The sequence below is a fragment of the Zonotrichia albicollis genome, chromosome 15 (assembly GCF_047830755.1).
Source record: "Zonotrichia albicollis isolate bZonAlb1 chromosome 15, bZonAlb1.hap1, whole genome shotgun sequence".
NCBI classification, from domain to species: Eukaryota; Metazoa; Chordata; class Aves; order Passeriformes; family Passerellidae; genus Zonotrichia; species Zonotrichia albicollis.
This window is the reverse complement of record NC_133833.1, coordinates 1,696,186-1,719,832: the sequence shown is the minus strand read 5'-3', so window position 1 is coordinate 1,719,832 and position 23,647 is coordinate 1,696,186. Positions and strand designations below refer to the sequence as shown.

General features: G+C 54.5%; 1 protein-coding gene across 7 annotated transcripts in view; it reads left to right on the top strand.

Annotated features, from left to right (window-relative positions):
- Positions 1 to 268: 268 nt before the first annotated feature.
- The window catches only part of ABLIM3 (actin binding LIM protein family member 3), a 44,542-nt gene continuing 21,163 nt past the window's right edge, over positions 269 to 23,647 (top strand). Inside the window, exon 1 of one of the 7 annotated variants that reach the window (XM_074552106.1) lies at positions 269 to 730. In XM_074552106.1, the coding sequence (XP_074408207.1) occupies positions 718 to 730 (13 nt within the window). In that variant the 5' untranslated portion in view covers positions 269 to 717. The remainder of the gene's footprint in view (positions 731 to 23,647) is intronic. The other 6 variants (XM_074552105.1, XM_074552102.1, XM_074552103.1 and 3 more) reach the window with 6 other exon arrangements.

Below are 23,647 nucleotides of genomic sequence, written 5' to 3'. Positions count from 1 at the left end.
GCACAAGAGGGCATCGGGCAGAGCAAAGCAGGGCAGGCCAGGGCATTGCCAAGGCTGAGCATCCTTCAGCCGGGTCCATACAGGAATCTGTGTCCGCCACACCCGGCCCCGCCCGGCCCCGCCCGTGTCTCCCGGGACGGTCGCGGCCCGCGGGCGCTACCGGGCGGTACCGGGGAGCACCGAGACGGTGCCGGGGCGGTGTCGCTGGGCCAGGGCGGTGCCGGGGCGGTACCGAGGGGTACCGAGGGCGGTTCCGCCGGGCTGGGGCGGTGCCGGGGAGGTGCCGGGGGGTACCGGGGCGGTGTCGCTGGGCCGGGGCGGTGCCGGGGCGGTGCTGCCGGGGCGGTCCCGGTGCTGCGCGGCCCCGCCGCCGCTCCCAGCCGCTATAAGCGGGCGGCCGCGGCCGCGCTCCGCAGTGCATGGCCGAGCTCCGGCCGGCCCCCGCCGCTCCGCCGGGACCCTCCCCCGGGCCGGGACCCTCCCCCGGGCCGGTCCCGTCCCCTCCCCGCCGGCCGTGACCTTGGCATCCGCCGGCCGCGGGGACGGCGCCGGGGACAGCGCCGGGGGATGCGATAGGCGGCGGATCGCACGGGAATATTCTCCGGGGAGAGGGAGAGCGGCAGCCTCCTCCCGCGGCCGGGGAGCGGCACGAGAAGCGGATTTAAGGAGCATCTTGGCCCCTTTGTTGGGTGAGAAGGACGGGCAAGGAGCGGCAGGATGAGCACCAGCAGTGAGTACGGCGTCCTCTCGCCTTGGCTGAGGGAGTGGGGCTGATACCGCACCGAGCTGGCTGGGAGCAATTGGAAAGAAAATGTCATAGCAGCGCTGACAAGCCCAGTGGGATGGATTTTGGGTTATTTTCCTGCTCGCCTGCTCTCTGACAGGCTCTGGCTCGGCCGTGTTTGATGTGGGCTGAGCCGCGGTGCTTATCTCCACGGAGTACTTTTCTTGGCTTGGATTTCTGGGGTTTTGGAGGGCAGAGCATCGACTGAAATGTCGATACGCAACATGGTGAGAGGCAGCCAGGAGCGCTCTGACAGGCACAGCCTCACTTGCTGCTGCCTCTGCCTGGGCAGAAATGGATGCGAGGGGAGGAGGAGAAGGGTGAGGAGACACCCAGAAACCTGAGCGAAGCACAGGTGCAATCCTGGGGAAAAAAAATAAAAGCCCCCAAAGCTTCTGCAGCTGGGGATGTGGGTGTTGCTATTGTGCGTGTGAGACAGGGACGGAGGCACTCATGCGCTGTGGATGAATTTCTAAAGAAGCAGAGCTCGGAAATGCGCTGCATAAGATGAGAACTGGCACCAGGCTGCTCACTTTGGATTCCGTGCCCTTGCTGGAAAGTCTGGGAGGATTGATCAGGGCTGAGCAAGTCACAATCAATTTCTTTTCCTGCCTGGCGTGCTGTGTGACAGCTGTGCCCACCTCGCTGGCACGGCTTTGATCCCCGTCTGTAAGTCCCTGGTGAAGGAGTTGGTGCTGGTGGCCACCTGAGGGGCTTCCTGCTGGCCTGGCCCCTCCAGGGGAGCCCCCCTGGCCCTGCCGTGGGTGCTGGAGCTGTGTGGGGAGCAGGGCCCTCCCCCAGGCACGGAACAGCAGAGCAGCAACTTCTCCATTGCACTGGCGTGCTGAGGTTTCTCAATCCGAGGGCTTGGGGTGGTTCCCGAGCAAAACACCGTGAAAAATGCCTTGGCACGCTGCGAGCCAACAGAACAGGTGATTCCAGCTCTGTCGGGCTGTGTCAGAGGCGAGGAAACTTTGCAGGTGCCCTGTGCCCGAGCCACACCTGGGGCAGCGGCGAGGAGCCCCCTCCTCCCGGGGCAGCCGGGGTGGGAAACAATAGGGACTGATCCTTTCCGAGGCTGCAGGATGCCTGATAACAAAGGGTCCTCCCTCTGCTCCTCGGGGGGAGCAGCCCGGCTCTGTGCTCGGCCCTGCTGGCATCTCCCTGCTCAGGTGGGACTGCTGAGCTTCCTCCGGGCCGCTTTTGGCAAACGCCTGTTGGTTCCTTTTGGGATTCCTTCCCAGCTCTTCACAGCAGCCCGGGCTGCTGCTGGAGATAAGGGCTGCTTATGGCACTGCTGTGTTCCAGCTATCTGATGGTGCTGCAAAACTCCCTCGGCTGTGGCCTCCCACGCCCATGGAGGTGCCAGGGAGCCAAACCTGCCCATGGAGGTGCCAGGGAGCTGAACCCTGCTGCCTGCCCATGGAGGTGCCAGGGATCCGAACCCTGCCCATGGAGGTGCCAGGGAGCCAAACCCTGCCCATGGAGGTGCCAGGGAGCCAAACACTGCTGCTCTGCCCATGGAGGTGCCAGGCAGCTGAACCCTGCTGCCTGCCCCCTGCTCTGCCCATGGAGGTGCCAGGGATCCACACCCCCTGCTCTGCCCCCTTCTCTGCCCTGCCACACAGAGGAGGCCCCTGGGCACAGCCAGGAGTCCTTGGGAGCTGCTCCTCTGCCCCTGCCCAGCTCTGTGGCCCTGGGCACGTCACTCAGCAGTGCCAAGGCTCCTGCCCAGCCTTTTGGGGCTTTGCAGTCTGTGCCTGAGTTGCCATTCCCCCATTTGAAGTAGCAGCTCTGTGACATCCCCTGGTCACTCAGGGTGCTGGGGTTGGTGATTTTGGGTCACTGGAGGTGCTTTGGGAGCACCCCAGGGCTGTGCAAACCCTGCTGGGCACTGGCTCTGCCCTCTTGGGCTCCCATTGCTCTCCCACAGCTGGAGTGCTCTGAGCAGGGCTTGGAGCCCAAATGCTGCTTCACCTCTGTTCCAGCTCACTCTGTGAGCCAGGCTGGGCTGTGGGGCCATCTCTGCCATCAGCTCCTTCTGGGACTGCTGTGAGCACAGCCAAGAGCTGCCTCACCCAGCTCTGGGCATCCCTCCCCAGCCTGTAGCCCTCCAATCCATCCACGAGGCACAAAACCCCAATCCTGGCAGCCTTGTGTCTGTGCCATCTCTGCCCTCCAATCCATCCACACGGCACAAAACCCCAATCCTGGCAGCCTTGTGCCAATGCCATTTCTGTTTCACCCCCGTGATGCCCCTGGCACTGCTCTACCATGGCATTTCACCCCTCTGCTGGTGCCTCACTGGAGTTTGGTGCCCCTTCCCAGCCCTCCCAGCATGGGCAGGATTGCTGCTTTGATTTTTTTTGGCTGTTTTTCCCCCCAGGACAAGGGCTGAAGAAGCCAGATTGTGCACAAATTTATGATGCCCAGGTGTTCCTGTGCCTGCAGGGCTGAAATTTTTGGGGCTGGCAAAGCAAGGAGATGCACAGCTGAGGACAGAATGGCACCATCTGATCTGTGAGCTCCCACCACTGCTTCCCACTGCTCTGGGTGCGTTTTGTTCACGCTTCTCCCCTGCCTGAGGCTGATGTGAGGCAGGGAACCTGTGGCTGTGGGCCATGGCTGGCGCTGAGCCACGCTGCTGAGCAGATCTGAGAGGCCTCCAGGAGCTCTGGGCAGGATTTGTGGCTTTATCCCTGGAGATGCTCCATGCACAGGAGCCTTGCTGAGGGGACAGGGAGTGGTTTGCACCCTGGATTTCAGTGTCACCATGTCATCGTCTGTCCCACGAGGAAGGCAAAGCCAGATGGAAATTGTGTATTTGGGGTGATAAAACCACTTGATGCCAGGTGTAAATTCCTGTCCTGGGGCTGCAGAGGAGCTCAGGTGGCCTTGAGGGTGGAAGGGTGGGAAGGTGGCCTCTGCTCCTGGGATGGCAGTGAGGGTTTGGAGGGCACAGTGCTGGTGTTTACACTCATTAGGCTATCAGTGTCTCTCACTAATTGCTTACAAATGGATCCCTACCTTAGCAAACAGCTCTGTGCTGCTGCTTGGCATTCCCATGGCAGCCTGTAGGACAAACCTTTGGCCAAGAGAACATCCCTAAAAATCAGCCCTTGGAATGTGGAATGTGCTCTGCGTGCAGGCAGCACCTCCCTGGGAGCCTGGGCATGACTGATGCTGTGTTTGTGCTGAAAGGGTTAAAGCTGCCCCTGCCCCGAGGATCTCAGCCCCTGGAGTGAGTGGGAAGGATCCTTCTGCTGCTCTGAGGGAGCCAGCAGAGCTGGGTGCTGCAGGTGCCTGGAGTGCTGCTGTGAGTCACCCGTGGCATCTGCACATCATCCATCCCTGCTGGGGTGGCACGGGGGCTGTGCCAGCCTGGGCACTGCTTGTTCTGGGTGAGACAGAGGGGCTGTGCCAGCCTGGGCACTGCTCTGGGCAGCACCAAGGTGCCCCTGCTTGTTCTGGCTCCCACCCAGGACATGCCAGCCCCTGGGGGTGCCACCCTGGCCAGCTCTGGGTTGGGCAGCTCTGGATCAGTGTGGCACTGAGTGATGGGGCTGGCACACACACCTGGCATCTTCCAGACTCCCTCCTGTCCCCAAGGTGGGGAAAATGGCCAGAATGTGATGGCAAACCAGCTGAGGGTGGGCTGAGCCATTTATCCCCATCCTTGGAGCAGTGGGAGCCTGGTGGGACACAGAGATCCCAAAGCATGTTTGGGATGCCAAGTGCAGAGTGCCATCCCCAGCCCTGGCACCTCTCAAATTCCTGTCCCTGCTCAGAGAGGGAAGGCTGGGCAGTGAAGCATTTGGGAGTGAGGTTTCCTGACAGACCCTGGTGCACGCAGCATGTTTGCCTGGTTATTTTTGTCCTCCCTCAATCATGCTTCTCTCAGATCGTGATCCTCTAAGCGTGATTACCCCCTAATCTGCAGGCACATGTGGCTACAAGGTGTTTACCAGCAAACTCCATTAAGGGCTGTGTAATTAAAGAGGAATCTCTGGGAGCTGCAGCTCTGCTCCTGGGGCAGGTGATTGTCCCCACCCAGCTGGGAGGGTTTCCCATGCTCAGGGATGCAGGGAACCCAAGGGATCAGCCTGTTGATGCCATGAGCAGGGAGTTTTCCACAATTTGGGCACTCCCAGACCGCCTGCCTGCGTGTCAGTCCTCTCAGCACCCTGACAAACAAGCAGACACAAATCACTCCCTGTTCTCCTGGGCAGCCTAGCAGAGGCACAATCACCCATTGCATTTGCTTTGCTGCCAGAGAATTCCAATGCCAGGCAGCAGCTCTGTCCCTGGGCTGGTGGATGGGCTCTGTCCTCTCACCCAGCCTCTTTCAAACCCTCATTCCTGGCAGCTGGCCCTTGGGAGAGCGGGAGCCCTCAGGCTCATGGAGTGCGTGCTGGAAGGTCAATGGAAGCACTGAATTCTTCCAAGGGCTTGGCCTGCTCCTCTCAAACAAAAAGCACATTTTCTAATCATCAACTGGCCCTGCTTGAGCGGGATAACAGCTCTGGGATGGGGACAGGAGCCCACGTGCTGCTGCCTGTGCTGGGAAGGAGGGAGGGAGGAAAATCCCACCCAGCTCCTGGCAGACCCTGCAGCCCCGTCGTGCTGGGGCCATCACGAAGCGCTGGGAACACCTCATTGGGTATTTTTAGTGGTGAAATTCGTCAGAGACTGAGCTGGGAGCGCTGCAGAACCTCCAGAAAGCATCTGGGGGTGGAGTGGTCATGGCAGGAGCTGGGCTGAGGAATGATGGGGAGTTCTGCAGGATGGGGAGGGAAGGAACAGGTGCCTCAGGCTTGGGGATTGTGGCTGTGGGCAGGGCTGGCAGGGTCTGGAGCAGAGATTGTGGCTGTGGGCAAGGCTGGCAGGGCATTGGAAGCCTGGAGCAGGGATTGAGGCTATGGGCAAGGCTGGCAGGGACTGGAGCAGGGATTTTGGTTGTGGATAGGGATGGCAGGGACTGGAGCAGGGATTTTGGTTGTGGATAGGGATGGCAGGGTCTGGAGCAGGGATTTTGGTTGTGGATAGGGATGGCAGGGTCTGGAACAGGGATTTTGGTTGGGGATAGGGATGGCAGGGTCTGGAGCAGGGATTTTGGTTGTGGATAGGGATGGCAGGGTCTGGAACAGGGATTTTGGTTGGGGATAGGGATGGCAGGGACTGGAGCAGGGATTTTGGTTGGGGATAGGGATAGCAGGGTCTGGAGCAGGGATTTTGGTTGGGGATAGGGATGGCAGGGTCTGGAGCAGGGATTTTGGTTGGGGATAGGGATGGCAGGGTCTGGAGCAGGGATTTTGGTTGTGGCAAGGCTGGCAGGGTCTGGAACAGGGATTTTGGCTGTGCCAAGTCCTCCTGTGCCCAGCACCTCTGGTGTCAGGGGGCTCAGTGCATTCCTGGGGGAGCAGAGCAGCTGGAATTCACTGTGCCCCACAGCCCGTGGGCACTGCTGGGATGCCCTGAGCCCCACGGCCCGTGGGCACTGCTGGGATTCTCTGAGCCCCACGGCCCGTGGGCACTGCTGGAATTCACTGTGCCCCACGGCCCGTGGGCACTGCTGGAATTCCCTGAGCCCCACAGCCCGTGGGCACTGCTGGGATTCACTGAGCCCCACGGCCTATGGGCACTGCTGGAATTCACTGAGCCCCACGGCCTATGGGCACTGCTGGAATTCACTGAGCCCCACAGCCCGTGGGCACTGCTGGAATTCAGTGAGCCCCACGGCCCATGGGCACTGCTGGAATTCAGTGAGCCCCACGGCCCGTGGGCACTGCTGCTCTCAGCAAAGGCTGTTTGAGGTTTTTCAGGCCCAAGGTGATCTCCCCCAGGAGCACGCTCAGCTCACAGGTGCCGTTTATCTGCTGGTGCCTCAGGTGTTTGATAGCCCCCCATTTCTGGGTGCATTTTTCAGCTCAGGTGCAGTTCTGTGGAGGCTTTATCAGTATCAGCCATGAGCCCTGGCCTGGGGATTGATGAGCTCTGTGCACTGCCTGGGGCGGGAGCAGCAAGAAAAAGGAGCTGAAGCTGCTGCTGTGCTTTCCTGAGCCAGCCTGTCTGACCTTCCTTTCTTCTTACCCTTGCTGGCCTGGCAAGGTCTGCAGAGCCCCAAGGATCATTGGTTTTCTGTTCATGGACGTTTTACTGCGCTTCCATTTTGAATCAGCTTCTCCCTGAGCCCTGGGGAAGGCTCAGAGCTGGGGGATTTTGTGGGAAGGTTTCTCTGGGGAGCAGGTGCTCGAGGTTTGGAGCCATCCCCTTGGCTTCTGGATTTTCTTGGCATCGAGTGGCACATTTGGAGAGCTGGGGAGCAGGAGAAGCTTTGCTGGTGCCAATGGCAGCCACAAAAACCCTTCCTGAACCCAGGCTGAGTTTGAGCGCCATGGTTTGACCTGGAGCAGGGAGCTGTGTGAGTGTTTCCCAGCAGGATCACACAGCCAAAGGTAGAGCAGGGCTTGCTGGGGGCTCCCAAATCTCCTGCCAGGCCCTGTGGAACAGCCCCCCTCAGAAACACCTCCCTTGTGAGAGCCCCTGGCCTGTCCTTCCCAACATCCCTGCTGTGCTGGGCTGCCAGCCCTTATTGGGAATATTTTTGGGGATATTTTGAATTTTTTTAATTTATTTTTTGAATATATTTTGATTTTTTAATTTATTTTTGTATATATTTTGAATTTTTTAAATTCATTTTTTGGATTTATTTTTGGAATTTTTTTTTATTTATTTTTGGAATATGTTTGGATTTATTTTTGGAATATTTTTAGGATTTATTTTTGGAGTTTTTAAATTTTTTTTTGTCTGGATTTTTTTTTTTTCTTTTTGTGTGGAATTTTTGTGTGGAATTTTTGTGTGGAATTTTTGTGTGGCATTTTTGTGTGGAATTTTTGTGTGGAATTTCAGGATGGCCAGGGCTGGAAGGGCCCTCCAAGCTCTTGCAGCACCCCTGGCATGGCAGGGACGCCTTGCACAGAGCAGGGTGCTCCAGGCCCTGCCCGAGCTGGCCTTGGACACTTCCAGGGACTGCTCCTGCTGCAGAATGGGAGCTATTTCTGAACCCCCCTGGGGACTGGGTGGGTCTGGGCCTGGCCCAGAGGCTCCTGCTGGGACATGTGGGGCTCTGCCAGTGCCAGCTGCTGCCAGGGCAGCCACAGAGGGCACAGGCTGGGGGGGTGGCCCAGGGTGGCTCTGCTGCACGCCCTGAGCAAATCCCTCAGAGCTGCAGAGGAGAAAATCTGAGTGTGGAGCCCCTTCCTGAGGCACAGCAGGAGCTGCAGCCCCTGCAGGGCCCCCTGTGCCCACACCTGGCTGGCACTGGGGTCAGTGTGCCCACACCTGGCTGGCACTGACAGCTGGCACAGATATGCCCACACCTGGCTGGCACTGGGGTCTCTATGTCCACACCTAGCTGGCACTGTGGGTATCCTTCTCCAGATGTCCCAGCTGCTTTAGGCTCTTGCCAGGCTGTGCCAGGTGTGGGTGGCATGGGTGGGGAGTCCTTGGGGTTTGTGGCCAGACTTTTGGGCAGAAAGGGGTGGCAGCTGTTCCACAGGAAATAACCAGATTGAGGGGGGCAAAGAGGGGCTTGTGGGGCTGCTGCAGTGCCTGTGGGCATCAGGGACCCCTTGGTCCTGTCTGTCTGTCCATCCAGGCTGTGCCTGTGGGCATCAAGGAGCCCTTGGTCTGTCTGTCTGTCCATCCAGGCTGTGCCTGTGGGTATCAGGGAGCCCTTGGTCTGTCTGTCTGTCCTGGCTGTGCCTGTGGGAGCAGGGAGCCCTTGGTCTGTCTGTCCATCCAGGCTGTGCCTGTGGGAGCAGGGAGCCCTTGGTCTGTCTGTCTGTCCAGGCTGTGCCTGTGGGAGCAGGGAGCCCTTGGTCTGTCCGTCTGTCCATCCAGGCTGTGCCTGTGGGAGCAGGGAGCCCTTGGTCTGTCTGTCTGTCCATCCAGGCTGTGCCTGTGGGAGCAGGGAGCCCTTGGTCTGTCTGTCTGTCCATCCAGGCTGTGCCTGTGGCATCAGGGACCCCTTGGTCTGTCTGTCTGTCCAGGCTGTGCCTGTAGGCATCAGGGACCCCTTGGTCTGTCTGTCCAGGCTGTGCCTGTGGGCATCAGGGACCCCTTGGTCTGTCTGTCTGTCCTGGCTGTACCTGTGGGCGTCAGGGACCCCTTGGTCTGTCTGTCTGTCCCACCAGGAGAGGAGTGGGCTGGGCTGATCCTTCCCCTCTGCAAAAGGAGATGCTGGATGAGCTGGCTGAGGGATGGAGTGTGGATGTGTGGATGTTCTCCCTCCCCTGCTTTTCAAAAAAAAACAAAAACCAAGAAAAGGCAGTGCCTGTGTGGTGAGTTATTGCTGATGACTCCTCCTGATGGGCTCCACATAAAATCCCCTGCCTCCCTGAGGATGCTCCCCGTTGAAAGCTTTTATGGCATCTTAAAAATAGCCCCAGAGGGGGGGAGAGAGAATGAGAAGATGGATAGGTAGGTGGATCCCTAATAAGGAGAGGAGAGGAAACAGCTCGGGAGGGAATGGAAAGACTCTGGTGCACGGCATGTGAGTGGCTGCAGAGGGAGGGGATGGCGTGGCCACGCTGAGCTGTGCCCAGCAGGAGCAGGAAACCCTATAAAAAGCCTGTCTGGGGGATCCGTGCCTTGCACGTGCTGGGGACAGGGCTGGGCTGAGCAGCAGCTCGGGCTGTGCCTCCCCCAGGCTCTCCCTGCATTCTACAAGTGGCTGTTAAAAATAATCCCTGCCTTGGCCATGCAGCTGCTGCTCTGGGGTCATCCCCAAAAAGGGCTCATCCCATCCCCAAAAAAGTGCCAATCCCCATCCCCAAAAAGTGCCAATCCCCATCCCCAAATAGTGCTCATCTCATCCCCAAAAATGTGTCCATCCCAGCCCCCAAAAAAGTGCGATCCCCCTCCCCAAAAAGTGCCCATCCCCTCCCCAAATAGTGCTCATCCCATCCCCCCCAAAAAAGTGCTCATCCCCTCCCAAAAAAAGTACTCGTCCCCAAACTGCTCATCCCATCCCCAAAAAGTGCTGGGACCCTGAGGTTCCCAAAAAGTGCTCGTCCCCAAAATGCTCATCCCCAAAAAAAAGTGCTGAGCCCCATCCCCAAAAAAAGGGGCTCATCCCCAAAAGGGGCTCATCCCCAAGAAAGTGCTCAGCCCCATCCCCAAAAAGGGCTCATCCCATCCCCCCAAAAAACTGCTCATTCCCAATAAGTGCTCATCCCCAAACTGTTCATCTCATCCCCAAAAAGTGCCAGGACCCTGAGGTCCCCAAAAAAGGGCTCATCCCCAAAAACTGCTCATCCCTGCTCATCCCCTCCCTGCAGGCTGCAGCTGAGGGATGGGATCACCCCTGGATCTCCCTCAGGTGCCCTTTCCCCCCTGGGCTGTGCCCTGGGAGAGCTGCTGGGCCCTGAGGTGCCATTCCCCATCTGGGCTGTGCCCTGGGGAAGGAGCCTGAGGTGCCCTGTGCTGAGCTTGTGGCAGCTCTCCCCAGCACTCAGGGAGCGTTTCCCAGAGTGTCTCCAAGAAATGCTAATTGCTTTGGCTTCCCTGGGTACAGCACAGCCACTGGGCACAAAGGGCTCTTAGTCAGCTCAGAGATGTGCCAGATCCTTGCTCTGGATCCCCTGGAGAGCTGCTGGGCTCTGCTGTGGCCGTGCTGATCCCCACATCCCCTCTTGTCCCCAATATCGGGTGGCACAAGGCACTGTGAGCTCTCTTTGGGGTGTGAAACCCCCCAAATTCAACCCCTGGCAGGCACAGCATGCTCACATGCTGCCCTTGAGCTGCTGGAGGGGTGACAGGAGTTTCCCATCCTGGGGATGTGTCAGGAGCCATCAGCTGAACCCTGGGATGCCACAGCCCAGCCCAGCTCTGCCCTTAGCAGGAAAAGCCCTGTGCAGGAGCCTTGGTTTGGTGCAGGCAGCTGGAAACTCTCCCTGGCTTTGCCCCTGCTCCAACTGCAGGGAAAAAATGCTGCTAACGAGGCTCCTGTGTCACAGCCACCAGCCTGTCACATCCAGGCCATCTCCCTTTGCTTTCTTGTCTTTTTTATCCTTTTTTTATCCCTTTCAGCTAGACAGGAGCCCAGGGAAGCAGAGGCTCTGGAGGGTTGGCAGTGCCCATCTGCAGGGCACAGTGGAGCTGCAGAGCCCCTGCCTGGTGCTGGGGGTGGCTCTGAGGCAGCAGCACCTCCTGGCTGGGGAGTGTCCATCCTCCTCCTCCTCACCTGCAGGGCTGCAGCCTGCTCTGGCCTCCAGCACTGGCCTGGGAGAGAGGAGCTCTGGGATCACCCAGCTGTGACCTTCCAGTGCCTGAGGAGATGTGGAGAGGGAATTTAGCAGGGATGCAGTGGCAGCATACAGGGCATGGCTGCACACTGCCAGGGAGTGAGGTCAGATGGGATATTGGGATGGAATTCTTCCCTGGGAGGGTGGGCAAGCCCTGGATCCCTGGCAGTGCCCAAGGCCAGGCTGGGTGGGCTTGGTGACACCTGGGATAGTGCAAGGTGTCCCTGCCATGGCAGGGGTGGAATGAGATGAGCTTTAAGGTCCCTTCCAACCCAAACCATTCCATGATTCTACCCCTGGTCCCTGCTCCCTCCTTGGCTGGGAGCATCCCCTGGGTGTCCAGAGGGAGAACTGGCCAGGATGGGGACACTGCAGCTGGTAAGGATGGTGACACTGCAGCAGTCCCAGCTCTCTCTGCCTGGGCTGAGCTGCTCAGGTGTGACGTTGTTCACAGGGGTTCTTGGATGAGGGAGGAGATGAGGATCTGACTCCATGTTTCAGAAGGCTGATTTATTATTTTATTATATACATTACATTAAAACTATACTAAAAGAATAGAAGAAAGGACTTCATCAGAAGGCTGGCTAAGAATAGAATAGCAAAGAATGATCACAAAGGTTTGTGGCTCAGCTCTCTGTCCAAGCCAGCTGACTGTGATTGGCCATTAATTAGAAACAACCAATGTGGGCCAGTCACAGATGTGCCTGTTGCATTCCACAGCAGCAGATAATCAATGTTTATATTTTGTTCCTGAGGCCTCTCAGCTTCTCAGGAGGAAAAATCCTAACTAAGGAAAGGATTTTCCATAAAAGATGTCTGCGACACTCAGGTGGCAGCCAGGCTCCAGTTTGGGGCACAATTCACAATTTGGGCAGGCAGGTTTTGGCTCGCTTAACCAAAAGCACATCAAAGGCCACGCTCATTTTCCCCCTGCTGAAAGGGGACTTGTTCCCGGAAAGTGCCAGCGCTGCCGGGCCCATTGATTGCCCGTTAATTGTCGCTAATGAGGAGCTGGTGAAGTGGCATCCAGAGGCTCTTGGGGACAGACTGTCGCTTCGGCTTGGGAGGGACAGCTCAGCGGGGAAGGCAGCCGTGCCCTGCGTGGGTGAGCTGAGCTGAGCTGAGCTGCATGAATGGCTTTGTTAACGAGGAATGCTCCAGTTCTGTGCCCGCAGCTCGGTCCAGAGGTCTTGGTGCTCCCCTGTCCCCTGATGGATTTATTTCCACGGGGAGAGGTGGGATGGAGAGGGCTAAGCCCACCCATGTTTTAAGTGATGCCTTCAGTTTGAGCTTTCCTATTTTCCAGACTCTGCACTCCATGTAAAGTGTCAGCAGTTCTGCTCCCAGCTCAGCCCCACAGAACAATCCTTTTCCAGCCCCACAACCAAGGACACCGCTGCAGCTCCAGCCCCAAAAGTGCAAACAACAGGGAATGGAGGGGAGCAACCTGGGAGGGTGGGACTGCATCACCTGGAGCTGGGATTGGACACTGAACCCCAGCATGGAAATGGACCCAAACTTATCAAAGTGTGAGAACTTTATGGCCAGGATCCATCTGGGGTGGAGCCACGGCCGGGCTCTGGCACTGCCCAAGGTGTGTCCTGTGAAGGGCTTTAATAAATCCCAAATTTATTCCTTTACCAGTCCAGCCTCCATTCTGAAGGCACCAGCAGCACTCAGTCTGTGCCCAGGAGCTGCAGGAGCTGTGCCAGGGCTTGGCCCCTCGCCTGCAGCCTGCCCGTGGAAGGAGGGCTCTTGTTCCCCAGCCCCATGAAAGGCACCCAAGGCTCTCAGCAGAGCCAGCCCTGTCTGCTCCCCCAGCCCTCGGATTCTGGGCTGGGGAGCTTGGATATTAGGTTGGATATCAGGACAAAGTGTTTTACAGAAAGGGTGATAAAGTTCTGGAATGGCTGCCCAGGGAAGTGGTGGAGTCCCCATCCCTGGGTGTGTTTAACAAAGCCTGGATGTGGCACTGGGGGCCAGGGTTCAGTTCAGGGGTGTTGGGGCTGGGATGGACTCAATGATCTTGAAGGTCTCTTCCAACCTGGTGATTCTGGGAATTCTGTGAATTTTGGGAGTTTTGGGACCGGGGAGGTGGTGGAGTTCGCATCCCTGGATGTGGCACTGGGTGCCAGGGTTTAGCTGAGGTGTTGGGGCTCTTCTGGGTCTCTTCCAACCCAGTGAATTCTGTGTGATTCTGTCAGTTCTGTGAATCCCATCTGTGCCAAGCCCCTGGTGTGCCATGGGGGTTTCACAGTTCCAGGTGAGCCAGTTCTGCCATGTCCCCACCATCCCCAGCCAGGTGTGGCCCTGCCCCATTGGCCCCTCTTGCTGGGTGCCCTCAGGTCCCCAGGTGAGGCTCAGGGTGGGTCTGGGGGCTGTGGAGCCCCCCTGGGAGGGTCACACTGGTGCAGAGCTGTGGTTTTACCTATGGAGATTCCTCTCCCACTGCAGCAGCTTCCTGGGTGCCCATCCCTGCCCCAGCAGCTCCTTGGCACCTGTGCCACTCACCTCAGTGGTTCCTTTTATCTCCTCTGTGCTAAAATGGCTGGGTTGCCTCACCAGGCCCTTTTCTGGGTGTTTTCTCTGTTTTTCTGCCACTCCTGCCAGGTTTCCATGGACCTGTGTGCCTGTTCTTGTTCTCACAGCAAGAGGCTGTGTCTGATTCCTGCTCAGCTGCAGGCAGGGCTGCTCTGCAGAGGGGATCTTCCCTCTGGATTTGTTATTTCTGTAGGATAAACAGCCAAGTGGGATGTTATTTTCCATTCCTGCTGAGAGAGGTTGGAGCTGCTGCTTTCTTACCCATCCCTGACGTCTGGTTTTGGATTCTCTGCCTCTGAAGTGGGGAGGAGAAGCAGGAGTGGAGAATGTGGATGTGTTCTTGCTGTACAAGGGATGGGTGGCTGCACCTCTGCCTCCCACCCTGGCCCTGCTCTGGGGTTCAGGGGAGCCCTGAGCTGTGCATGAATTGTTCTGGACTTTGTTTTCCCCTGGTTCCAGGCTCCTTTCACAGCCAGTCAAAGTTGTGGATTTGGGACTGGTTATTGATTGTGTTCTGACCCCTAAAATGCCTTTTAGTGGGCTCAGGCAGCCCTGCTCCACTGGGGAAGCAGCAGGACAAGGAGCTGGCACAGCTGGGCTGAGAAATGTGCCTGGGGCCAGAACTGGGGCAGAGTGGGAGAGCTCTGAGCTGCTGTGATGTGTGAGCTGTGCTGTGCCCCAGAACTGAGCCAGCATCTGTGCTGGGACAGGGAGAGGTGCTGGATCACCTGGTCGGGCCATCCATCCATCCATCCATCCATCCATCCATCCATCCATCCATCCATCCATCCATCATCCCTCCATCCCCAGGGTCTCTGAGCTGCCCCAGGCTCCTCTGGGCTCTCTGGCACTGTCCCCTCCTGTCCCAGTCCCCCTGGCAGGGGACAGGCCATGTCCTGGAGGGATCCTGTGCTGGGACAGTGGCAGGACACAGAGGATGTCCCACTGGTGCACTCAGAGGGTGGTTCTGTGAAGGTCATCCCAAGGGGAGCAGCCTCCACCCTCCTGCACAGCTGATTTCCCTCCCCATGGCTCCCTCCTGCCCCATTTTTGCTCCATGGCTTTTTGCCTTCCCTGCTTTTTCTTTCTCCACCTTCCTTCTCTCTTCCCTCTGCTGTTTCTCTGCTGGCAGCTTTGTTCTCCTGGCTGTGTACTGGGGTTGCCATGGTGACTGCCAGAGCATCTCTGCATCCCCAGCCGTGCTCTGTGCCCAGCCTGGCCATGGCAGGGACAGGGCACCCCCTCCTGCCCCTCCCAGGGGTGCCATTCCCTGGGGACATCCCTGGAGACAGGAGGGGACAGCGTGGGGTGGCCCTGAGCAGCTCAGGGCAGGGCTGGCTGCGTGGCACAGCCTCACTGCTGCCACAGACGTGCCAATAAAACCTTCTGTAAATTTTTTTTTAATGAGCAAACACCAGTTGAGGAGAACAGAGGAGCTGCTGCAGCCCAGGGAGTCCCTGGGGTGTGGAGGCAGAGCTGATGTGGCCTTCTGGTGGCGATTTGCAGATGGCAATATCTCCCTGCAGTGTGTGTCAGAATTGCTGCGCCCCTTTCAGGAGATAATTAGGTTGATGTGTTATTAGCTGATTACTGGGAAAACATACATTTACTGAGGATTTATCCTGCAACCAGCATTAATCTCCTGTATAGCTGCTAAACCCCCATAAATAATCTGATTTTGATAATCAATTGCTATTGCGAGTTCCCCTATAAATCTCAATTAAATGCACATTTAACAGGCATCAAGGTGCCAAATTTGCTTGTGCCTGGGTGCTGCTGCTTGCCTGGGGCAGATGTCAGGGCTGGGCCAGCTCAGCTCTGCTTTTCACACAGCCTGAAAGCAGAGAGGGGTTTGCCAAGGCAGAGCATCCCAGAGCAGGAACTCCTCCCTGGGCCATCCCAGCCATGGGGGACGCCAAAATCCACCTGGGGCTTTCAGCAGTGCTTGCTTGGGATGGAAATTGAGAAACTGAGCCTGGCTTGGGCTGGGGGCAGTCCTGGCCCCCCTGGGCCACTGTGGTGCCCTGTGCAGCCTTGGTGCAGGTGCAGGGCTCAGAGGGTGGGGACACCCTGCAGGGAGAGGTGACCAGCAGGACAAGGTGCCACCAGCTTGCTTTGGAGCTGGAAGGGGATTCCAGCCTTTAATTGGGCTCTGCTTGCTGTTGGGGCAACTTATTTTATTTTATTTTATTTTATTTTACTTTATTTTATTTTACTTTATTTTATTTTATTTTATTAAATTTTATTTTATTATGTTTTACTTTATTTTATTATATTTTATTTATTATTTTAATTTTTATCCATTTATTTTAATTTATTTTAATTTATTTTATTTTATTTATTTTATTACTTTTGTTTTCTTATTTTATTTGATTTATTTTAATTTTTACTTTATTTTGTTTATTTTGCTTTTATTTTATTGTTTTATTTTAATTTTTATTTTGTTACTTTTATTATTTTATCTATTTTTTATTTTTTAATTTTTTATTTATTTTATTACTTGTAAAAATCCTATTTATTTCAATTACAACTTTATTTAAATTGTGTTTATTTTAAAATTGTATTTTATTTTTTAATTGTATTTTTTTAATGCATGTATTATATATTTACTGATTGATTTCATCTCCCCATTTTTTCCCCAAGTGACCACTCCATCCTGCTGTGTCCCTGGCACTGCTGAGTCCATCCCTGGCACTAGGGAGGGGATCACAGCAGATGAGGATCCAGGTGTTTGCAGGGCCCCTGGGGCTCTCTCCGCTCCCCTCCGAGGGCTCTGCAGGGTTTTTGGGGTCACTCTGTGGTAGGAAACTGCAGGAGTGGATTTCACCTCTTCCAGCCCCATAATTTGCAGGAGTTTGGCTCAGGAGGGCTCCGAGTTAGGGTTAGGGTTCCAGGGGGATGTGGCAGTGCAGGAGGGCCCCAGGGGATGTGGCAGTGCCCTCCCTGTGTCTCACAGAGCCCCCAGTTGTCCCAGCGAGCTCCTCGCAGGCTCTGGGAGCCCTTGGAGCAATCTGGACCAGCCAGGGCAGCTCCTGCTGCAGTTCTGCCCCCATCCCCTGGAATGGGGCTGCAGGCTGCTGGTGGCACGGAGAGGGCTCTGTGACAAATACCCCAGCCCTGCAGCCTATTCTGGGGACATTGTCCCCTCGGTGACGCCAGGCCTTGCTCTGCCAGCTGTCACCCCCAGCCCGAATTCCCAGTGCATTAATATCCGTGCAGTGCCTCTGGATGGGGATTTGGTTTCAGCTGGCTCCCCGGAGCAGAAAGAGTTAAAAATAGCAAATCCACCACCCCTCATTCCCTGGCTCTGACGCAGACTCCCAGGTTGGAGCTACAATGCCGACAGGAATAGGGTTTAAAATAAAACAAGGGAGTGCTCTGCACTCTGCAAAGGGGGAAAGGACCTGGAGGAGCCCCTGGTTCTGTAAAACAGGCAGGAGTTTGTCTGTCTGGCAGGTAAATGGTGCTGGGCGTTAGAAATGAATACTCCACTTTAATAATTAAGGAAATTTATTAAATTATCAAAGTATAAATTTGGAAAAAGCTACAAGGGATTTGACTCTAAACCAGTTGATCAGGGTTGGGGATACCCAGGATTTGGCCTCTATTGCACCAAAGTTCCCATGGGTCTCCAAATGTCATTTCTAAGGGGTCTTCTGTTTTATACAGTCTTTTGGGCAATGGAAGGGGGCTCTTCTTTAGCATATTTTAGCATATCATTGTAGTTTTTAGCATATTCTTTAGCATATTATTGTAATTTTTACTTTCCTGCTGCCACATTTCCCAGTGGATAATTCCTGGAATCCTGTCAGGTGAAAACTTCCCAGGAGAAACTTCTGATGATGCCTATCAAATACCTCCTGCTGGGGCCTTGTCAGATGGAAAATAATCCCTTGAAATATCCATCCCTGGAGCCAGTGTCCTCCTGGTGTTGGGATCTCCATTCTTTATCACTATTACTGCTTGTTGCCCGACACTGGCTTGGTACACAAAATGGTGTGGTTTGAATTTCTTTTAGCACGAATTATTGTATATATAATATAATAATATATAGTATAATAATATATATTGTAGCATATATCACATATACAATATAATAATATATCATAGATCATATATAATATAATAACATATCATATATCATATATCATATCACATGTTATATGTTATATGCTATATATTATATGTTATATATTACATGTTATATATTATATATTATATATCATATATTATATATCATATATTATATATCATATGTGATATGTGATATGTGATATGTCATATATTATAATATATATTATATATAATATATAGAATATGATGATATATAATATAATAATATTATATTGTAACTTATATCACACTGAGCACACACAGAGATCAGTGAGAGGGAATTCAGGAGATTCTCAACCCCAGGGGAACCATGGAGGAAGGAGCTCAGAGCACTCTGCTCTGGAGCTCTGCACCTCAGCAAGGCTGGGCTCAGCCTCCTGGAGGTGCAGGCAGGGACAGAGCAGGCAAATCCTTCTCCCAAAATTGTTCCCAGACTCTGGAAGCAACAGTCTGCTGCAGGGTGGCGAGGTGCCAGCCTGGCTCTGCCTCATCCCACGGGGCTGCTGCTCTGATCTGGCACAGAAAATCCTAAATCCCCACGTTTCTCCCTCTCTCACAGGCTGGCCTAGTTTAAAAAAAAAAAAAAAAAAGTCAGCTCCTGGCTTTTCTTTTGTAATATTTTAAATATAGCAGCCTTTATGTCTGTGATGGATGCACCATATGTTTGGGAAATGGCCCTGAAATGCACTGGGCTGGTGGGTGGAGGTGGAAGGGAAAGAGCATTTCCACACGGGAAGCTGCAAACACAAAAACACAGCAGCAGCAAACAGCAAATCCCTGCTGCAGCAGCCAGCAATAATCTCCTTTCTGTCCTGCCTGTCCCATGTGAGCAGCAATGAATGTTTCCATTGTGTCACCTCCTGTCCTGGCCACCCTGGCACTGCCCAGCAGGACGTGCCACATCTGACAGCTCCTTTGCCCTTTCCCTTCCTCAGAAATCCCCTTTGCTGCTTTCTCTTTGGGGTTTTTGGGGGGGTTTTGGGGAGGTTTTTCAGCCAGAATAGTTCCTGCTGGAGCTGCTGCAGGCTCAGGCTGTCCCACTGCAGGTCCCTGGCACCTGTCCTCAGCCCATCAGGAGCACTCAGCCCTCCCCAAATTAAAAATGTAAATATTAAATAAGGAACCACGTGATGCTTTTGAATTTTACTGGGGGGAAGGATCAGGAGAGAAAATCTTCTGTCCAGAGGTGAATCTGGGTCCCTGGTGCTGCTGCTGGCCTGGCTGGGGGTGTTGGGGTGGCTTTGGCACCAAGGACAGTCGCTTTCCAGCTGCAGGATTCCCCCCTTTCACTTTACTCTCTCAAAGCTCCATCTATCACTTGTCCAGACCTTCAGCACTTACACATTTCCTTCCATCTCCTGTCTGTGTGGTTTAATGTACAGACAATGGCAGTAACATCTGACAAACAGTGATATTGCACATCAGTCTCACCCTGCAATCAGATCTCCCGGAGCTACACATCGTGTTCTTCCATCTCTTTGCATTACCCACCTGGTCCCTGAGCAAAGGCAGCCCCACGAATGGGTTTGTCTGTACTCGAGGCAGAACTGACCACAGCATCTCCCAGAACACTTATTTCCCCCCAAAATATTATTATTTTAATAAAATAAAATATTTTTTTATTTTTTTTATTTTTTTATTTAAAATATTTGTTTATTTTTAATAAAACTTATTTCCCCACAGCACCCAGCCAGCCAGGGCTGTGTCCCAGCCCCGAGCACAGCCCCTGCTCCTTTTTTCTGCAGAAATCTGGCCCCAGCAAAGGGATGAGCTCAGGCTTTGCAGCTTTTGGCCAGCACCTCCAGTTTGGATTCCTTACCCCGCACATCCCTCAGCTTCAGGAGCCAAGTGCAGCCCCTTGTGGGGACCCCCCAAAACCAAAACCAGCCCAGCTGGAGCTGGAAAGAGCAGAAATCCTGAGGGATGGGGATGGGGGCAGCCTGAGGCAAGGGCACCCCTCCTGCTCTGCCTGGATCAGCTGCCTCAGGAACCAAATCCAGGGCAGGGGATGGAAATCCAAATCCAAGGGGTTCTGTCCCTCCAGACCTCCCTGCAGGGCAACTCCTGGGACACAGGGGATGTGCTGGGATTCAGTGGAATTCCTGGGATACTGGCAAATTCTTGGGATGCAGTGGAACTCTTGGGATAAATTGGAATTCCTGGGATGCAACGGAGTTCTTGGGATACATTGGAATTCCTGGGATACAGGCAAATTCTTGGGATTCAGTGGAATTCCTGGGATACAGTGGAGTTCTTGGGATACAGGGGAAAATTCTTGGGATTCAGTGGAATTCCTGGGATACTGGCAAATTCTTGGAACGCAGTAGAACTCTTGGGATACAGGGGAATTCTTGGGATACATTGGAATTCCTGGGATACAGGCAAATTCTTGGGATTCAGTGAAATTCCTGGGATACAGTGGAGTTCTTGGGATACAGCAAAATTCTTGGGATTCAGTGGAATTCCTGGGATACTGGCAAATCCTTGGAACGCAGTAAAACTCTTGGGATACAGGGCAATTCTTGGGATACATTGGAATTCCTGGGATACAGGCAAATTCTTGGGATTCAGTGAAATTCCTGGGATATAGTGGAGTTCTTGGGATGCATTGGAATTCTTGGGATACATGGGGAATTCCTGGGATACAGTGGAGCTCTCGGGATGCAGCGGAACTCCTGGGATACATTGGAATTCCTGGGATATTGGCAAATTCTTGGGGTACAGTGAAACTCCTGGGATTTAGAGGAACCCCTGGGACATAGTGGAACCTCTGGGATGCAGTAGAACTCCTGGGATACATGAAAATTCCTGTGATGCAGTGGAACTCCTGGGATTTAGAGGAGCTCCTGGGATCCAGTAGAACCCCTAGGATACAGTGGGATTCCCAGGATCCAGCTGGCCCTGCCCAGCCCAGGTGTAGCTGTCATTCTGGGGAAGCCCTCAGCCCTGCTGTGCCTTCCTGTCTGCACTCAGATCATCCAATCTCCCTGCAGCTCTGAGAACAACAAAAGCAACTTTTCCCTCTTGAAGATCCCAGCAGCCCCCAGCGCTTCCATGTGATCCCAGCTCCCCCAGGACACTGCTGGGATGGGGCTGGGGGCTCCTGCAGGCAGGCAGGAGGTGCCAGCTCTGAGCCCCAGGGGGGGTTTGGGTGTCCCTGGCACATTCCAGCCCTGCCTGTGTGGGAAGTAAACATCCTGCAGCAGCCAGGTCAGCCTGGGAGACAATCACGGCTTCCTCCACACTCATTTGGAGAATAATTTCCACAAACGCAGCCAGCAGCAAATTCTGCTCTGCAGGCAGGGCCCTGGCTTTATTTTCTGTTGGTTTTGTTTTGGTTTTTGTATTTGGTTTGGTTTGGGGGTTTTTTGTTTTTTTTTGGTGGGTTTTTTTTGGTTTTTGTTTGTTTTTTGTGAGTTTTTTGTTGTTGTTGTTGTTGTTGTTGGTTGGTTGGTTTGTTTTTTTTAGGGTTTTTTGGTGTTTTTTTTTTTTGTTGTTGTTTTTTGGGGTTTTTTTTTTCCTTCTATGCCCCCTTGACTTTTGCTTTTTTTGTTTGTTTTTGGTTGGTTTTTTTGGGTTTTTTTGGGGGTTTTTTTGTTTTTGTTTTGTTTGGGTTTTTTTTTAATTTTCCTTCTATCCCTTTGCCTTTTCTCCTTGTCTCCTTCCCTCCTTTGTCTCCTCTGGGTGTTCCTGACCTCCCTCCTGTCTGTTTTTCCAGCATGTCCCTGTGTGACCCAGCTCCCACCCTGGCACAACGTGCTGCCGTGCCCTCACCATGCTCTGGCACATTTTTGGGCACCTGTGCCACCCAGCCTCACTCCCTGCAGCCCTGCTCCAGCTCAAGGGTGTTCCCTGCTCCCCTCCCTGGTGTGGTGCCAGTGCTGGCCCAGCCCCGTGCCCTCTGCAATGGTGGCACTGCCCCTCCAGCTCCCTGGTGCCACACCCATGTCACCCAGGGCTCCTCTGTGCCCTCTGTCCCACCCAGGCAGTGGGGCCAAGGGGCCACTGTGAGCCAGGTGGGGCAATAATTGGTGCTGATCTAATTAGGGGAGCCTAGGGCTGGATTAGGAGCTGTGACAGGGGAGGGGGTTTAGCTGTAAGCCACAGATGGCTTTGCTGGGAGCCAGGAGAGGCTGCCATGGGCTGGAGGGTTCTAATCCTGCCTGGAGCACACTCTGAGCTGACTGGTGGGATTGGGAACAGCCCAGGGGCTGCTCTGGGTGCTCCCCAATGCCCTCATACCACTGTCCCAGCCTCAGGGGCTCAGTGCCAGCACTGGAGGAACAGCCAGAGCTGCTGCAGGCTCAGACTGTCCCTACAGATTCCTGGTACCTGTCCCCAGCCCATCAGGAGCACTCAGCCCTCCCCAGCTTAAAAATGTAAATATCAAATAAGGAACCACGTGATGCTTCTGCATTTTACTGAGGGGCAAGGATCAGGAGAGAAAATCTTTTGTCCAGAAGTGTATCTGGCATTTTCTCCTGGCTGGAAATGGATTTTATCTGAGGGAGCTCCATGAAAGCAGGGGATGAGCACTGAGATGGTTGTGCAGGGCTCAGTTCACCTCCAGAGCTGAGCATCCCAACTGCTGGGCCCTTCCTTTACCTCAGGGGGTTTGGATGAACCTTCCCTGTGTCCCTCACCCAGCTCTGTCCTGCTGGGCCCTTCCTTTATCTCAAGGGGGGTTTGGCTGAGCCTCTCCTGGGTCTCTGTGCTGCTGGGCCCTTCATTTACCTCAGAGGGTTTGGCTGGGCCTTTCCTGTGTCCCTCACCCAGCTCTGTGTTGCTGTCCCCTCCTCACAGGGACCTGGGCTGGACTCTGAGGTGTTTTCCAGCCTGGTTAATTGGGATTTGTGTGTGGAACAGGCACATTCCTGGCTCAGGGCAGCCCCACAGGCCCAGCCCAGGCTCTCCCTGCCCGCTGAAGGAGCAGCACCATTGCCTGCCAGCCCATCCTGCCCTTCCTTCCCAGGGCGTTCTTGGGGCTGCAGCCAAGCCCTGGACAGGCAGCACAGCAGGCAGGAGCCTCTGGCCCTGCTGCTGATGAGAAAATCCCACATCCCGTGGCCTGGAGCTCCCACCCTTCCTCCCTGCACCCCTGGGACACGGCTCAGCTCTGCCTGAGGGGAAATCCTCACCCTGGAGCCATGGGGGAGTGTTCACAGGGGTCCCAGGACCAGGGAGGAGACAAGGGTCTGACTCCATGTTCAGAAGGCTCGATTTATTATTTTATTATATATTATTATATTATATAATATTATATTACCAGTAAGGTGTGTATATATATATATATATATATATATATATATATATATATATATACTATACTGAAGGAACAGAAGAAAGGATTTCATCAGAAGGCTTAAAAGGAAAAGAAAATAAATGGAATTATAATAAAATCCCACAGTGCCACCCACATGTCCCTAAACACTCCAGGGGATGGATCCATCCCGCAGTGACACCCACACCTCCCTCAGCACCCCAGGGCTGGATCCATCCCATGCTGGCACCCTTTGCTGCAGGTGCCAGCTCTCAGTCCTCGCATGCCCCCTGGCACCCACCAACCTCAGTTCCCCACGGTGGCCCTGCCTCTCCTTATTCATTTCAGGGTGAATGTTTGCTTTGCCCAGTCCCCTTCACCTGTGGCTCTCCCAGCATTGTGAGAATGTTAATTACTGTTAATTAAGCCAGGCATGCCCATCTTCCTGTGGAGATGCAGTGTTATAATCCTGCTGGCAGCAGGGCTGGGTGGGAATATCCAGCTCCCTGTGGATAATGATCCAAACCCCACCTGGAGCAGCTCATCCCTGATGGACCCTCCTAGAGGGCCAATGGGCTGGAAGAGGGAGGTGGGAAAGGAGCATCACCTGTAAGGAAGGAGGAATGGAGCTTTAAAAATGTC